This window comes from Cetorhinus maximus, chromosome 10 (genome assembly GCF_964194155.1).
Source record: "Cetorhinus maximus chromosome 10, sCetMax3.hap1.1, whole genome shotgun sequence".
Classification (NCBI taxonomy): domain Eukaryota; kingdom Metazoa; phylum Chordata; class Chondrichthyes; order Lamniformes; family Cetorhinidae; genus Cetorhinus; species Cetorhinus maximus.
Window position 1 is genome coordinate 135653983 of NC_135888.1, and position 18536 is coordinate 135672518.

General features: G+C 42.6%; 1 protein-coding gene across 1 annotated transcript in view; it reads left to right on the forward strand.

Annotated features, from left to right (window-relative positions):
* Nucleotides 1–18536, forward strand: part of LOC144685372 (uncharacterized) — a 100347-nt gene that overhangs the window by 25209 nt on the left and 56602 nt on the right. Inside the window, exon 2 of the mRNA XM_078549773.1 lies at nt 7208–9599. Within this exon, the coding sequence (XP_078405899.1) occupies nt 7208–9599 (2392 nt within the window). The remainder of the gene's footprint in view (nt 1–7207; nt 9600–18536) is intronic.

The window sequence follows — 18536 nt, forward strand, 5'->3', positions numbered from 1 at the left end:
GAATTTAAATCAGCAAATCATTTCGGTTTTCACTGTCCTCCACGTGTTTCCAAAAAGAATAGTTTTTATGGTTTCACAGGGTGTGGGTGTCGATGGCTTGGCCACCATTTGTTGCCCATCCCTAATTGTCATTCAGAAACCTTAAGCGTTTCTAAAACTACTGCAGTCCTTGTAGGGATGTTCTCTGATGATTGCACAATGTTCAGCACCATTCGCAACTCCTCAGATACTGAAGCAGTCCATGTCCAAATGCAGCAAGACCTGGACAATATCCAGACTTGGGCTGACAAGTGGCAAGTAACAATTGCGCCACACAAGTGTCAGGCAATGACTATCGTCAGCAAGAGAGAATCTAACCATTGCCCCTTGACGTTTAATAGCATTACCGTCACTGAATCCCACACTATAAACATCCTGGGGGGCGGGGGGGCGGGGTGGGGGGGGAGGGTGGGGGTGGGGGGGTGGGTGGTGGTGGTTCCCATTGACCAGAAACTGAACTGGATTTGCCAAATGAATGCTGTGGCGACGAGAGCAGGTCAGAGGCTAGGAATAGTGCAAAGAACAACTCATCTCCTGAATCCCCAAAGCATGTCCCCCATCTACAAGGCGCAAGTCAGGAGTGTGATAGAATACTCCCCACATGTCTTGATGAGTGCAGCTTCCACAACACTCAAGAAGCTTGACACTGCCCAAGACAAAGCAGCCCACTTGATTGGCACCACACCTACAAACGTTCACCACCCCCCACCCCACCCCCTCCACCACCAGCGCACAGTAACAGCAGTGTGTACCATCTACAAGATGCACTGCAGGAAATCACCAAGACTCCTTCAGCAGCACGTTCAAAAACCCACTACCATCTAGGAGAACAAGGGCAGCAGTTAGACGGGAGCAGCACCACTCGAGTTCCCCTCCAAGTCACTCACCATCCTAACTTGGAAATATATCACCGTTTCTTCGCTGTCACTGGGTCAAAACCCTGGAACTCCCTCCCTAACAGCAGTGTGGGTGTACCTACACCACATGGTTCAGTGGTTCAAGAAGGCAGCTCACCACCACCTTCTCAATGGCAACTAGGGATGGGCAATAAATGCTGGCCCAGCCAGCGAAGCCCACATTCCATTAATGAATAGAAAAAAAACGTTTGTAGCTACAACAAAGTGCTGTTAGGGAGGCACTTCCAGGATTTTAACCCAGAGACACTGAAGAAAAAACGATATAGCTCAGAGTTAGGGTGAACGTTTCTTGGAAGTGAAGTTGCAGGTGGTTGTGTTCCCATGCACCTAAGGCCCTTGTCTTTCCAGATTTGGAAGGTGCTGCCGAAGGAGCCTGGGTGAGTTGGCGCAGTACATCTTGTAGATGGTACACAGTACATTGCTGACACTGTGCATTGGTGGTGGAGGGAGTGAATGTTGAACATGGTGGATGGGGTGCCAAACATGCGGGCAGCTTTGTCCCCAAAAATGTTGAGTTTCTTGAGTGTTGTTGGAGCTCCATCAAACTCCTGACTTGTGCCTTGTAAATGGTGGACAGCCTTTGGGGAGTCAGGAGATGAGCTACTCTCTGCAGAATTCCCAACTTCTGACCAGCTCGTAGCCACAGTATTTATATGGCTAGTCCTGTTCGTTCAGTTTCTGGCCAATGGTAACCTCCAGGATATTGATCGTGGGGTTTCAGTGATTGCAATGTCATTTAATGTCAAAGGGGGGAGGTTGTATTCTCTCTTGGAGATAGCCATTGCCTGGTACTTGTGTGGTCCTAATGTTACTTGCCACTTGTCAGCCCAGCCTGAATGTTGTCCAGGTCTTGCTGCATATGGACACAGACTGCTTCAGTATCTGAACAGTCACGAATAGTGCTGAACATTATGCAATCATCAGCAAACGTCCCCACCTCTGACCTTCTGATGGAGAGAAGGTCATTGATGAAGCGGCCGAAGGTGGTTGGCCCTAGAACACTACCTTGTGGAACTCCTGCAGCGATACCCTGGGACTGATATGATTGAATTTCACCAATCATAATCATCTTCCTTTTGCAAGATATGACTCCAAGCAGTGGAGAGTTTTCCCTCTAATTAATTGAAATACTGCCTTGATGTCAAGGGCAGTGACTCTCACCTTACCTCTTGAGTTCAGCTCTTTTGTCCATGTTTGGACCAAAACTGTAATGATACCAGGAGCTAAGTATCCCTGGTGGAACCCAAACTTAGTGATAATGGGCAAATTATTGCTGCTTGATAGCATTGTCTAAGACACCTTCCTCAACTTTGCTGAATATGAAGAATAGACTGATGGTGCAATAATGGTGAGGTTGGAGTTGTCCTTTTTGTGCCAGAATGTTGTTAGGGCCCATAATCTTTGCAGTAACCAGTGCCCTTGGCCATTTCTAGATATCACATGGAGCAAATCGAATTTCCTGAAGACCGGTATCTGTGATAACATCATGAGCAGATATATTTGTGAAAGGTAGATTGTGAGGGCGAGGTCAAGTAGGTGTTTCCCCCTTGTTGCTTCCTTTGCCACCTGCTGCAGGCACAGTCTAGCAGTTACGTACTGTAAGACTTAACCAGCTTAGTCAGTAACGGTGCTACCAAGTCATTCTTGGTGATGGAAATTGAAGTCACGCACTCAGAATGCATTCTGATCCCTTGCCACCCACAGTACTTCCTCCAAGTGGTGCTCAACATGGGGAGTACTGATTCACCTGCTGAGTGTGGGTGGTAGATGGTAACCAGCCAGAGGTTTCCTTGCTCATGTTTGACCTGATGCTGTGAGACTTCATGGGGTCCAGAATCGATGTTGAGAACTCCCAGGGCAACTTCCCCCCACTGTATACCACTGTGCTGTCACTTCCGGTGGTGGTGGTGTTTGGGGAATTGGTTAAATTTTATAGCAGCGGCATTTTATGTTCTCGCCGAAGTGAATGGAGTTTAGAATGGCTCACCGCAGTTAATGACCCCATCACCACTGTCACGGGGCCATAAAATTCCGGCCATTATCTGTAAGGTATGACGCTGTGAGCATGGCTGTTGGTTGGCTATTCCGTGAGACAGGTCTTCCAATTTTGGCACAGGCCCTAGGTGTTTAGCTTGCATGGTTGACAGAGCCATTGTCGTTTCGTGTGCCTAGGTTATGTCGGGTGATCCCTCTGACTTCATTCTCCTTTCAGACTTTGTAGCGGTTTAATATAACTGAGTGGCTTGCTAGATCATTTCAGGGTCAACCACATTGCTGTGCGTCTAGAGTCACATGTAGACCAGACCAGTTAAGGACGGCAGATTTCCTCCCCCAAAGGACAGTGAGCCAGATGGAGTTTTAGGACAATTGGCATTGGTTCCTTGATCACTATAACCAAGACTAGCTTTTAACTCCAGATTTATTAATTGAATTTAAATTCCACCAGCTGCCCGTGTCCCCAGAGTATTAGCTTGGGGCTGTGGATTACTTGTCCGGTAACTTTGCCACTACGACTGCGCCTCCTTACTGCTATTCCTCTGCTCCGGAAAGTTTCAGTTCGAGAAGACTGCCCGCATTTTACTTCCTATCTTGCTGTCAATGATAATTGTTCAATACGATTGGTTGCTTAGCCAAAACAAAAACAGAATTACCTGGAAAATCTCAGCAGGTCTGGCAGCATCGGTGGAGAAGAAATCAGTTAACGTTTCGAGCCTTCACGGCTTAGCCTGCTTGATGACATCACTCTTTATGGGCGCCCAGGTCTCATTGACTTGATGTCAGATTCAAACTGACGTCGGGAAAGGGGAAGTCCATTCCACAGAGAGGGCTCAATCTTTGCGTGCATCTTATTTCAAGCCTAGTAGCAATCAATGTCACTTAGTTGATGACCGTGGAAGCCAGGGCTTTCTTTTCAAATCTCTCCGTGCCCTAGTCCCACCACCCCGCCCCTTCCACATAACCTGTGGGAGTAGTGCAACTATCCGACGCCTCTGCATTCCTCGCATTCGGGCCTCCTGCACATTAGCAATTTTCATCACTCCACAATTATCAACCATGCATTCATCTGCTTCAGTTTTGAAATCCTCAGAAACAGCAACTTGTATTTATGTAGCCCTTTTAACATAATAAAACATTCGTTAGCACTTCACATGACCGTTACAAAGCAAAATTTGACACCAAGCCACAAATGGCAATCAAAGGGCAGATGGCCAAACGCTTGACCAAAATATTACAGTTTAAGGAACATAAAAAGGAAGAAAGTAAACTGGAGTTGGATGGGTTTGGTGCAGAAATTTCAGAGCTTGGGGCAGAGGTGTGACTCCCACGCCAGGCCGCGCGTTAAGTCAATGGTGGAGCTAGCAGTGTCTGCAATTAGCAGTTCAGCAAAACATGAACACCGCTTTAAAACGACAAACTTACAAACCGACGGCGAACAGTTTTATAAAAGGGAAATCATGTTTGACTAATTCATTAGGGTTCTTTGAGGAAGTGACAAGCAAATTTGATAAAGGGGAATCCGTGCAGGTGGCGTACTTGGATTTCTAAAGGGCGTTTAGTAAGGTACCACATCAAAGGTTACTGCGCAGACTAAGAGCTCATGGTGTGGATAAAGGATTGGTTAACTAACTGGAAGCTGGGAGTGAGGATAAATTAGTCATTTTCGGATTGAAAAGCTGTGACTAGTGGAATGCCTCAGGGGTTAGTGCTGGGACCTCAGCTATTGTTAGGAAATAGAGATGGTTTAAGTAAGTTATATTTGTGTTTGTGGGTGTTAGGAATGCGTTTTAGCGTTAAAGTTAAAGTTTGATTTATATTCCTGTATCTCTGTGTTAAGAAAGGTCAAATGAAGTCTTAGTTTAACTTTAAAAGTGTGCTTGCATTTCTAATGAGGAGTATTACAACTCCTATAAAGTAAAGGTAAATATACAAGTGTAGAAGGATTGGAATGTTGCTTAGTAACAGGGACCCAGAGAGGCAGCTCTCTCCCACAGACACACACAGAAGAAGAGAAACAAAAGTTTTTCTAGAAGCTGTTTGAGTGCAGTTGGTTCTGAAAGTTGCTTCCAGGAGAGACTGGAGCAAAGGGGACAGATAGCCAGTCCCAAACTCAAGAAAAAAAACCAAAAATCCAGGGGAGTCAAAGAAGGGAAAGTCCAAAGAAGACCTTCCAGCCAAAGGAAGGACAGGAACCTGGAAAAGGTGCTGTTAAGGTAAGTTAAGAGTGCGGGGTTGTGGAGGGGTTGGGGGTGGGGGGGGGGGGGGGGTGGGGGGGGGAGGCAGAGATAAAGTCCTCAAGCTCCAGCTTTAAAGATTCAAAAGCTGCAGAACGCAGATTTAAAGTGAGAGCAGCTTGCAAGAGGCAAGAAGGTCCAAAGAGACAACTGAAGGTCTGTAACTCTTTGCTATGGGCATGGGAAGCAGTGGTGTGCTGTTGACAGCTGAGTCAGAGAGACAGGGTGCATGGGAGAAAGCTTGACTATATGTGGTGACACAGAGTAGAGGAACATTGCTTGAGTTTGAAACCCTGGAAGTCAACCCTTGAGCAAGGCATCTGTGAGAAAATGTTGATTTGGGAGAAGATTCCAAAGTGAATTCTTGGACAGTGGAGATTGTAAACCCTAGGGTGAAGGATGGAATTCAGAGAGGCTGGTTGGCTCACGGTTGACAAGCATCTGACGGGTGTTTAGGAGAGATGCATAGCATCTGGTTGAGGTGGCATCTGTCGCTTGAGTTCAGAGTGTAGTGTGTCTGACCACAGGGTGCCATAGATTTACATGGTCTGCGTACGTGCTGTGTACATTAGTGTATAAGATGGCTTTTGTAAATTGTGTTATTCTTACAAACCTGTACACAACTGCAAAGGTATAGTTGTGGGTGAAGGAGTATTGGAATATCATTCATCTTTTCTTGTTGAATAAATGTTTTATTCTTTTGTTAAAAGTTCACCAGCTGAACCCATTTCTCTGTTCAGTAGCTACTCTCCACGTACCACTCTGGGATTAGGTTTGTTCAGGGGTAACCTAAGCTGGGATCAAAACATTATTTAAAATCTATAACAATTATTTGGATGAAGGGGCTGAATATACGGTTGCTAAATCTGCTGATGACACAAAGATAGGCTGGAGAAAAAAGTTTTAAAGAGGGCATAAGGAATTTGCAAAGGAATATAGATCGGTTAAGTGAGTGGGCAAAAATTTGGCACATTATGTATACTCCAGGATAATGTGAAATTTTCCACTTTGGCAGTGTCAGGAAGATATAATAATTTTCATCATGTTATTGGAATTTATTGTAGAGTAATGGTGGATCTGTGTCTATGAGTCTCTGTGTGTTTGTGTGTGTGTGTGTGTGGGACTTCATTGAATTAAAATCAGCTGTTCTGAAGACTTTGATGTATCAGAAGATAAGCTAGGTTCAAACATTTCAAAATGTTAAGTAAGTAACATGGATGAAGTTTTAGAATGTGAGGTTTAAAAGGAGTATTTGCATTTATAAATAAACCAGCATAGCTTGAAGTCAAAATAGGAATTAAATATTACACCTTGCCAGAACTAGTTCAGGAACAGTGTGTTTATTTCCGCGCCCCCCCCCCCCCCCCCCCCCACACACACCCCCCCACCCCCCCAACCCCAAAGATTACTGGTAAAATTAGCACCATGATACAATTTTTTAAAAAAATAACTTGGTTACTTTGATAAAACCGGAATGATGTACAGCCGGGTGCAGTCAATATCGCTTAATATGCAACATTTAGTACGATTCATTAATAACCTAAAAACAATAATTTCAAAATGCAATTGCAATTAAGGTTGCACAACACAAAAATTAGGTACAACACTGCTTTAAGAAGGGTTGGTGTTATTATTGGTCGATACTCTTTGTGTCGCTGTCCACCAATAAGGTGAAGAAATATGGCTGGAGATCCAGCACCACCCCACCACACGAAACACTACGCAATAACCGAGAATGAACGGAACATATTGTGTTTCGTCCTTCACCATTTGCATTTCAGAGAGCAGCTTAGAATCTAAAGCAGCTCCGCGCAAATTATTCAATCGTTTCTTCCCAAATCAGCTGGATGTTTGAAGGTAGTGAACAAATAAGCTCTTGATACGGTACTGTATATAACCCAGAGTGTATTGACTGCAATGCAATTTATTGGTGTATTTGGCAGCAATATTTGTTGTGGGCTTTGTCTACGAATGGCATGTTTAAAGTTTCGGCCATTTCAACGGCAAATTCTTTATTAGATATTTGCCCATATTTTAGATTCAGTTTACGGGGACGTTCGCTACTCAATTCCCGAAGAATTGCAGAATGGTGCCTTTGTTGGAAATATTGCTAAAGACCTGGGACTCGATGTAGGAAAGCTCTCCACTCGCAAATTTCGGCTTGTATCTGAAAAACAAAAGAAATATTTGGACGTTAGTCTTAAAACCGGAGTTATGTTCGTAAATGAGAAAATTGACAGAGAGGAGCTTTGTGAACAGACCTTGGCTTGTGTATTGACTTTGGAAGCTGTGATTGAAAACCCTTTTAAATTATACCATATTGATGTTGAGATTCTCGACATAAATGACAATCCACCCGCATTCCAGAGAGGCGAGAACCGCTTTGAAATATCAGAAATGGCTTCACCCGGAGCGCGCTTTCCACTTCAGAGCGCGCACGACCCTGACTCCGCAAGCAACAGTGTACGCACCTATGGACTCAGCCAAAACCCGTACTTTGTTTTAGATCTACAATTAAATAGCGAACAAACTATTACCCCTGAGTTAGTCCTGCAAAACCCCCTAGATAGAGAGCTGCAAGCGACTCATCGGTTAACTCTGACGGCAATTGATGGAGGCTCTCCGAACAAATCTGGAACCACCCAGATTATGATAATCGTAGTTGATGCAAATGACAATTTACCCGTTTTCGATAAGAAAGTGTACCAAATTGTTATTGCAGAAAACGTACTGAAAGGTTCTTTAATAGCGAAAATTAATGCTACAGATTTGGACGAAGGACGAAATGGTGAAGTGATGTATTCATTCAGCGATAACACTGCTGATAAAGTGCGCGCACTGTTTAGCATTAATTCCGAAAACGGAGAGATCAGAATAAATGAAATGGTTGATTTCGAAGCAGTGGACAATTATGAGTTGACGGTACAAGCAAAGGACAGAGGCAGTGCAGGGGTGCCCGCGTACTGCAAAGTCTTAATAAAAGTTACTGATGTTAATGATAATGCTCCCGGAATAATGCTAACCTCTGTGCATGGTCCGATTCCAGAGGGCTCCCCTTTGGGGACATTAGTCGCTATTTTAAAAATAACAGACCGAGATTCCAAAGAAAGACAGGCTGTTTATTGTCATGTCTCCAACAATGTCCCCTTCAAGCTTGATAGTTCTTTTCCTAAGTATTACACAGTGGTCACTGATGGTATCATAGATCGCGAAAAGGTGTCTGAGCACAACATCACCATTACATGTATGGATACAGGCAAACCCCCGCTTTCGACTAACAAGACCATTCCAGTGCAAGTTTCGGATACAAATGACAACGCACCACGCTTTACGCAGCCTGTTTTTACTACGTATGTGACGGAAAATAACGCTGTTGGCGCTTCTATTGGATTTCTGTCAGCGGTTGATCCGGATATCAATCAAAATGGCCGACTGGCGTATATCATCCTGGATAGTCTCGTTCATGGCGTGCCTGTGTCCACATTTGTCTCGGTTGATTCAGACAGCGGTGTGATGTTTGCGCAGCGCTCTTTCGATTACGAACAGGTCCACGATTTTCAGATCTCTGTGCAAGTAAAGGATGCTGGATCCCCTTCGCTCAGCAGCAACGTAACTGTAAATGTGATCATTGTGGATCAGAACGATAATGTCCCTGTAATCCTATCGCCCATGACAAATGAAGGCTCAGCAGCAGAGGAGACCATGCCCAGATCTGCCGCTCCGGGTTATTTGGTGATTAAAGTGACAGCCACTGACGCCGATTCTGGACAGAACGCCCATCTATTTTATCAACTTGGTCAGCCGACTGATGATAGTTTGTTTACTGTGGTTTCTGAAACAGGAGAAATCTGGACTACCCGCCGCATTGGCGTAAAGGATTCACTCAAACAGAAACTCGTGATTCTGGTCAGGGACAACGGAAAACCTTCACTTTCATCAACAGTCAGTGTTAACTTGTCGGTGTTGGACACTGACGTAGAAACTGCATCTAATGTCGCTGTGCTGGGGAACTCTAAATCGTGGACGCATGATGTAAGAATTTATTTGATCATTTCTTTCGCAACAATCTCGTTCGTTTCTCTTGTGGCGATTGTAATACTCGCCATGAAAATGAAGGGTGCACACGGATGTTGTTCCTCCGGCACACTGTCCTGCTCTGTGCGAAGGGATTCGCTGCAAGGAGTTCAAAAGGCCAGTGCGAACCTTCAAATTCCAGTCAATTATACAGATGTGTACGAAAGGGAAGCGGTCTTTCACTATGACGTCTGTCCGACTTCAAAATCATCCATGAACGATTTCACAGTTTTGAAGTTACATGGTTCACCGGCATCGATGATTAATGCCAAAAATGGTTCTTTATTAATTGAGCACAATGGAAAGGAGCCCTATTCTACCGTGAAGGAAACCCAAGGTGAGGCGCGTCACACATTTGCACGATCCATAATTCCATGAGCACTTCAACTGGAAGTGACGAATCGGGATCGGGTTGAACAGTCATTAACACCCATCACCCAGTCGGAAGCAATTTGACATTGCTTGGTTGTTTATTTTGAATTGAACGTTATCTATCAGCAGATCACATTTAAGTGAAAATAGAAGTGTCAGTTCAGTAGATCACATTTAAGTGAAAATAGAAGTGTCAGTTTGAAATAATATAGAAGGAATAGGGAGGGATAATTCTGTTGAAGCATCATGTCATGAAAGGTATCATTCGCGAAATGTGCATTTTCTGTTCAACATATTTGTCAAGCTAGGATTCAGCAAACTGAAACTTGAAGTGCTCTATTGTCCTAATGCAAGTGATTGCATGGTTACGTGGAAATACTAAATGAATGGTGCTGATAGAAAATTGTATTTTCGGTTAGGGTGGGTGAGTAGACATAGGGTAAAATAAGAGCTATATTGTTAAATCAGAGAGAAACGGAATATTACATTTAACAACGATGCCAAGTGCACAGAGAAGTCCTTTGAGATAGCAGTAGATGTATGGAAAAAAAAGATGTAAAATGAAAATAATTCATCTCATTATGAATTGAATTTTGAAAATATTTTATTCAGATACATACGATCCCTTACATTTATCAAAGCACTCCATTCTTTGTTCTAAATATCAAATTTATCAGGTATGTCTATAAATTCTTGGTAACTGTCAGAAAAAGAGTTTGTAAATAAACATATTTCACTAATAAATATCATAAGTAACTCAGGGAGAAACTTGGTTTACCTAGATTATAGTAGGAATATGCAAATTAGCGGAAAATGTTGGCATAGTGCCAGTGTCACTAAATTAGTAATCCAGGGGTCCAGGATAATGTTGTGGGAGCATGCTTCAAATCCCACCATGGGAGCTGCTGGAATTTGAACTCAGTTAATAAAACCTGGAATATAATGCTCGTCAATAATGGCGATTTTAAAACTATTCTCGATTGTTGCAAAAAATTATTTGGTTCACTAATGTCCTTTGCGAGAGGAAATTTGTCTTCTTTGCACTGGCCTGGCCTATATATGACTCCAGACTCACAGGAATATGGTTGAATCTTAACTGTCCTCTGAAATGTTCATTTCAAGGGACAATTAAGGATGGGCAACGAATGCTGGCTTTGCTAGCGATGCTCACACCCAATCAAAGAAAAAGGGTGTACCATTTTTGGGAAATGGCATAAATACATTTAAAAGGACAATTAGCTGAGTACACGAGGGAGAAATTGTTATAAGGGTACACTGATAGGGTCAAATGAAGAATGTGAGGTTTGTGCGGAACATTGGCACCAACACAGACCATTGGAGCTGAATGGTCTTCTTCTGGGCTGTAACTTCTATGCAAAACAAACCATGTTTTCTCAAGCGAACAATAAATACATCCCATATTGTGACTTTAAGAAGTTCTCTCTTACCATTGTCACCCTGACTGAACTGATTTATCCATTTCTTCCTTATTTACTTTCATAGATATGTGGTTAGCCTTATTTTACCACTTTAGCCCAATTTCTTATCCAGAAGTTGAACCAGTATATGTCCTTATTTGTTCTGAAATATGTTAATCTAGCAATCAGCCTGAAGGCAATGGGTTAACATCCACTCCTTTGCCTCTTGCATTATCTTAGATAATTAAAACCAATATTATTGCCCCATTATTTCTGCTTAACTTTTCTAATTCCTATACCTTGCGTAAGTGTCCCATCTCAATAAAGATGCAAATAAAACATTAGACATTAGGATAAGAGAATGAAGACTAAAGAGGCTGAATCTATTTGGCTAAAGCTCAGAAACAAGATTGGTATGTTCTACTTATCATCAGGCTTTAATAATATAATAGCTGAATAACTACCTAACCCTTCCTGTCTGATGGTGGTGTAGTGGTATTGTCACTAGACTATTAATCCAGATACCCAGGGTAATGCCCCGTGAACCTGTATTCGAATCACACCACGGCAGGTGATGCAATTTGAATTTAATAAAATACCTGGAATTAAACGTGGAATGACGGCCATGGAACCAGGCCCATGGTCGCAACAAAAAAAACCCCGGTTCATTAATGTCCTTTAGAGGGAAAAAAAAAATCTGCCCTCCTTATCTGCTCTAGCCCACATGTGACTCGAGACCCGCAACAATGTGACAGACTCTTCAATGTTCTCTGAAGTGGCCTAGTAAGCCCATGAGTTGTATGAAATGTCAATAAGGAATGTCCACTTGGCATCGACCTAGGCAATGAAAATGGCGACTCAGCCCTGTCGACCATGCAAAGCCCTCCTTACTAACATCTGGGAACTTATGCCAAAATTAAGAGAGCTGCCTCACAGAATGGACAAAGCGACAGCCTGATATAGTCATACTCACTGAATCATACCTTACAGATATTGCACCGAACAATCACCATTACCATTCATGAGAGAGGTGGTATACAGTCGGTAGGGAGTTGCCCTGGGAGTTCTCAACATTGGCTCCGGGCCCCATGAAGTCACATGGCATCAGGTCAAACATGGGCAAAGAAACCTTCAGCTGATCACCATGGACTGTCCCCCTCAGCTGATGAATCAGTACATCTCAATGTTGAGCACCATTTGGAGGAAGTACTGAGGGTGGCAAGGGTGCGTCAATGCCCATAACCAAGAGTGGCTCGGTAGCACCACTACAGACCATGCTGCTAACTGTGTCAGTGGCAGGTGGTGAGGGAACCAACAAGAAGTAAAAAATATATTTGACCTCATCCTCATCAACCTGCCTGCTGCAGATACATCTGCCCATGACAGTGTCAGTAGGAGTGACCACCACACAGTCCTTGTGGGGACAAAGTCCTGTCTTCACATTGAGGATGCCCTCTATCAAGTTGTGTGGCACTACCACCGAGCTAAGAGGGATGGATTTCGTACAGACCTAGCAACTCAAGACTGGGAAATCATGAGGCACTTTGCACCATCAGCAGCAGCAGAATTGTATTCAACTACGCCCTGTAACCTCATGGCCTGGCATGCCATCCCCATTCTACCTTGCCACCAAGCCAAAGGGTCAACTCTGAATCAATGAAGAGTGCAGGAAGGCATGCCAGGAGCAGCACCAGGCATACCTAAAAATGAGGTGTGAACCTGGTGAAGCTACAATACAGGGCTACTTGCATGCCACACAGTAGAAGCAGCAAGCGATAGACAGAGATAAGCAATTGCACAACCAACGATCATATCTAAGCTCTGCAGTTCAATCACATTCAGTCGTGAATGACGGTGGACAATTAAACCACTCACTGGAGGAAAAGGCTCCACAAATAGCCCTAACCTCAATGATGGGCGAGCCCAGTTCATCAGAACAAAAGATACATAAAAACAGAAAATGCTGGGAAAACTCAGCAGGTCTGACAGCATCTGTGGAAAGAGGAACAGAGTTCACGTTTCGAATCCACACGACTATTCTTGAGAGCTAAAGAGCAAAACATAAAGCTGAAACATTTTCAACCATCTTCAGCCAGCAATGTCGAGTGGATGACCTATCTCAGCGTCCTCCAGAGGTTCCCAGCATCACAGATGCCAATCCTCAACGAATTCTATTGACTCCAAAATGTTCCTGAAAGGAGCAACTGAAGGCAGTGGATACTGCAAAGGCTATGGGCTCTGACAATATTCCAGCAATAGTATGACTTATGCTCCAGAACCTGCCATGCCCCTAGCCAAGCTACTCCACTACAGCTACAACACTGGCATCGACCTGGCAATGTGTAAAATTGCCCAGGTATGTTACATCCAAAAAAAAAAGCAGGTCAAATCCAACCCGGGCCAATTACCATCCCATCAGTATACTCTCGTTGATCATTAAGGTGATGGAAGGGGTTATCATCAATGCTATCAAGCGGCATTTGCTTAGCAATAACCTGCTCACTGATGCTCAATTTTGGTTCTGCTAGCACCACTCAGCTCCTGACCTCATTACAGCCTTGGTTAAAACATGGACAGAGGAGCTGAACTCCCGAGGTGAGGTGAGGTTACTGCCCTTGATATCAATGCCTCATTTGACCGAGTGTGCTATCAAGGAGCCCTAGCAAAACTGGATTCAATGGGAATCAGGGGAATGCTCTCCGCTGCTTGGAATCATAGCTCACACAAAGGAATATGGTTGTGGTTATAGGTCAATCATCTCAGTTTCATCACAGAAGGAGTTACTTAGAGTAGTGTCCTTGGCCTAACCATCTTCAGCTGCTTCATCAAAGACCTTCCTTCCATAATATGGTCAGGGAGGTGGGATGTTTGCTGATAATTGCACAAAGTTCAGCACCATTCGTGGTTCCTGCAGCAGTCCATGTCCAAATGTAGGAAGACCTGGACAATATCCAGGCTTGTGCTGACAAGTGGCAAGTAACATTTGCGTCACACAAATGCCAGGCAATGACAATCTCTGACAAGAGAGAATCTAACCATCACCCCTTGACATTCAATGGCATTACCATCGCTGAACCCTCCAATATCCTGGACGTTACCATTAAGCAGTAACTGAACTGGACTAGCCATATAAGTATTGTAGCTACAAGAGCAGGCCAGAGACTAGGAACCCTCTGGCGATGAACTCACCTCCTGGCTCCCCAAAACCTGTTAACCATATACAAAGCACAGGTCAGGAGTGTGCAGGAATACTCTCCACTTGCCTCGATAAGTGCCAGCTTCAACAACACTCAAGAAGCTTGACGCCATGCAGCCCACTTGATAGGCACACCATCCACAAACGATTGCTTCCTTCACCACCAACGCACAGTGGCAGAAATTTGTACCATCTATAAGATGCACTGCAGGAATTCATGGATGGTCCTTCGACAGCTCCTTCCAAACCCACGAGCACTACCATCTAGAAGAACAAGGGCAGCAAATACATGGAAACACCACCACCAGGAAGATCCCCTCCAAGCCAATCATCATCCTAACTTGGAAATATATCGCCGTTCCTTCACTGTCGCTGGGTCAAAATCCTGGAACTCCCTTCCTAATAGCACTGTGGGTATACCTACACCACATGGACTACAGTGGTTCAAGAAGGCAGCTCACCACCATCTTCTCAAGGGCAATTAGTGATGACCAATAAATGCAGGTCTAGGCAGCGACACTCACATCCTATGAATGAATAGAAAAAATAAACCCAACTTCTCTCTTATCACCCTGTGACATCCTGCAATTCGAGTGCTGAAAGGTCATATTTAGAAAATACTATCTCCATTCTTTCTCTCACACTTTATCTATTCTGAATGTTTTGTCACCAGGAATGTTTAGTGCCCAGCATTGCCTATTCGTAAGGCATGATTTTGAGAATGCCTTCTCATCATAGATCCAGATCAATTTCTCAACCTAACTCATCAATTTTATTCGCTATTATATACATCTTGGCTCTGAAACCTGGCTCTGTACCTTTCGCAACCCTGGGTTTTGTTATTCTGATTAGCTCTTTACCATGTTTCTGTATCTTTTGCCTTTTATCTTTCGTTCACACGAGTCTTCCCCGTTTAAATTTCCGCTTGTTACAGCCTCCCATATCAGTTTAACCTGCACCAAGACGCCAAGTAATCCTCTCATTAGCAATAGCACTGGCGGAAATTTTTTGAAACCTCTCTTTCAAGTGCATGGCACTACTTCTCCACAAGTAAGCCTACAGAATCACAGTGACTACTTTCCAAACGTAAGCTACAAGCTGTGACACACGCTGTGACATGTAAATGAAGTTATGCGTTATATGTATATAAAAAGGAAAATTTGTTTCTGTCGATCGCTCATTGTATTTTATTCTAGCCTGCGGCAAGTTTACTACAAGTTAAGTTCATAAGCCGTTTAAGTAACATAATGTTATCCTTGATGAATGGATTCCATTAGCACCAAACATCTCAGAGAATCTGCCCAGTTTTTCTGGTTCAAGTATGTTACGTTACGGGAGCGATGGAACGCAATGTTTGACACTGGGTCGAACCAGGGAGCGAAGCCAGCAATTCTAGAAAATGTCAAGAAAACTAACTTGAAACTTATTTGCTAAGCTTTGTTTTATAGGATGTTTTAAGTTTCGTGGGCTCCATAGAAATATAGATTCCTCGTTGGGGACAAATAGTCTGTAGCTTAATCTTCCTTATCGCTAGTTTATACGCTGGCGTGACATATGATGCATTTACCTGAGGCACAACTCATTTTAAATGCTTACCTTTTCTTTGTTTTTTTTTTCACTCTTCGGTTTTTACGGCATCGTATTTCATAAAGAGTTTGCAGACGTTCGTAAAGGTTTACGTTCGTAAGGGGAATCTAATTGGAAGGACATTGGGTATATGTTGGACTGGGAGGTGATTTTTAAAGAGAATAGTTATTGGGATGCGGACGCCGTTGGCTAGGCCTTCATTTATTGTCCTTCCGAGTTACCCTTGAGAGGGTTTTGGTGGTTCTTCTGTTATATTTGATTAACACCAATCATTCAATGTTGACCCGTGTTGGTGGCGGTGATTAAATTTTATCAACTACAAGTGACACATAAAGCATTACGATATCCGAGCAGTATTTTACAAGGTTTAATTTGAAAGTTACCTTACCTGCGTGTGCCCTGGGTAGAAATCGCGATTATAAGTAGTTGCACTCATTGTCTCCAGCCCCTGGCTCAACCTTAGGGGGTCTCCTGACTTTCCCGAATGCTCTCAGAAGTCTTCTACACTTCTCGCCCATTCAACATCCCTTCTCTTCCACTATTCTATAATCCAAAGCCACTGATTTACATTAATCCCATCATTCAATTACACCTGCCATCTTGTAGCCCAGTTACAGAAATGCCACGCATTTTGTTTGTTGAGGTTCCGAACTTCTAATACTCTAGTATCACTTACTGGACTTTTTGAGCATTATCATTATTATTACTGTTGTTGTAAGACAAAGGAACACCTCTCTCGACTGAACAGATTTGGCGCCCTTGACCACATTCCAATTGGCTAGTTTACCTGCCTATTCCTGGTTCCCATGGGACTGCAAGCGCCTCTAGCTGCTTTACCATTATTTCTTACTTCTGTTGATAGATGACGCGCAACTTACTTTGAGCTGTTATGGCACAGCAGATGGTAATTGCTGAGCTGTTCAAATCCCAGAGGAAAACTTGAAACAACTGGCACATTTTACAATTTGTATTTATTTTGAGATGCGTGTCTTGAATTCAGCAGCAATAAGACCACCGAGTCTTATAGGTTTCTTACAAAATTAAATTAAACCTTTGTTAATAAAAAAATGATTTTTTTTTTGATACATAGGTTTACAAATTGCTACTGCGATAATCCCTAGCACCCCAAACTAACTCCCAGTTACACCTCCGTTAATGCGAAAGTAAAACAAATAGATTTTATAAGATTCAGGCAAAGTAAGATGATACCCTGAACAGTTGAATTCACAGTGCGTTTTCTTCACTTCAGTTCGTGTAGAAAGCAACTGGAGGCTTCGAGGCTGGAGGCTTCAGCCAGGTTCATCACCAAATTAGCTTCTCGTAATTGGCGGATGCTGTAAATGCTCCTCCCATGTCTGACTGAAAACTATCCAGTCATCAATATAAACAGCACAATTGCTCAGACCTGCAATTGTTAGATCTTAGAATGTCCTCTTCTTACATATAACCTCGCCTCCTTTATACAGGTTTCTCCGTTTTTTAATTTAAATCCAATTTTCCTAATATGTCTTTTCAACTCTACTTCACTAATAATAAATATCTTTCCATAGTGCCAATTTTATCAGTAAGCCTTGGGAAAAATAAACACACTGTTTGGCTTCTTCTGGCTAAGTGTAACATTTCAGCACATCTTGAAATTCAGATTACTCATATTATTCAGCTTAAAAATGCAAATTTTCCCTTTACACCTCACATTCTAAAACTTCAGCCATGTTTACCTAATTAACATTTCAAAGCTAGCTTATCTTCTGATACATCAAAGCCTTCAGACTTTAATTCAGTTAAATCCCAAGGCACACACAAACACACACACACACTAGTCCTACCTTACAATAAATTTCAATAACATTATCAAAATTATATATTTACCTGACATCCCCCTCTTTATTAATAATATGAACTATTATATTTTAAAAAGACGGATTAATTTTCTTAACACATCTTACATTACCACCTATATTTATTACACTATTACATTAGCAGATGCATGCATTAACATATCAATATATATACAACTCCTTGGTATCAACAAAAATCATTCCAGTCCAGTGTCCAGGTTTTAAATGTCCAATTTCACCTTTAAGATTAAAATTCTTGGCAATGCATCTGCAATCAGATTTTCTCGCCCAGTCACATGTATAATCTGTAGATTAAATGGTTGCAGTAATAACATCCATCTGAATAGCCTTGCACTTCTGTCTCGAAATCTGTCCAGGAACTTTAAACGATTGTGGTCTGTATAAACAATTGTTTCTGATGAATTGTTTGCAAAGTATATTTGAAAATTCTGCATTGCTAACACCAGACCCAAAGTTTCCTTTTCAATTGTTGAATATCTTCTCTGTTGTACCTTCAAATACCCTTGAAAAATACCCTATTCGTTTCGCAATTCCATTTTTACTTTTTGTACAGTATGGCCCCAATGTTTATATCGCTTGCTTCAAAGGCCAAATTAAATTGCTTGGCATAATTTGGTACTGCAAAAACTGACATTGTAGTTAATATAGTCTTGAAAATGTCAAATGCCTTCTGACACTCCTGTGTACATTGAAGCTTCTTGTTCTTTTTTAATAGTTCAGTCAATGGAGCAACCACGCTGCTAAAATTTGGTAAATATTTTCTGTAAAACTCACTCATGCTCAGAAATTGCAAAATTTCTTGTTTTGTTGTAGGCATAGGGAAATCCAAGATAGCCTTGATT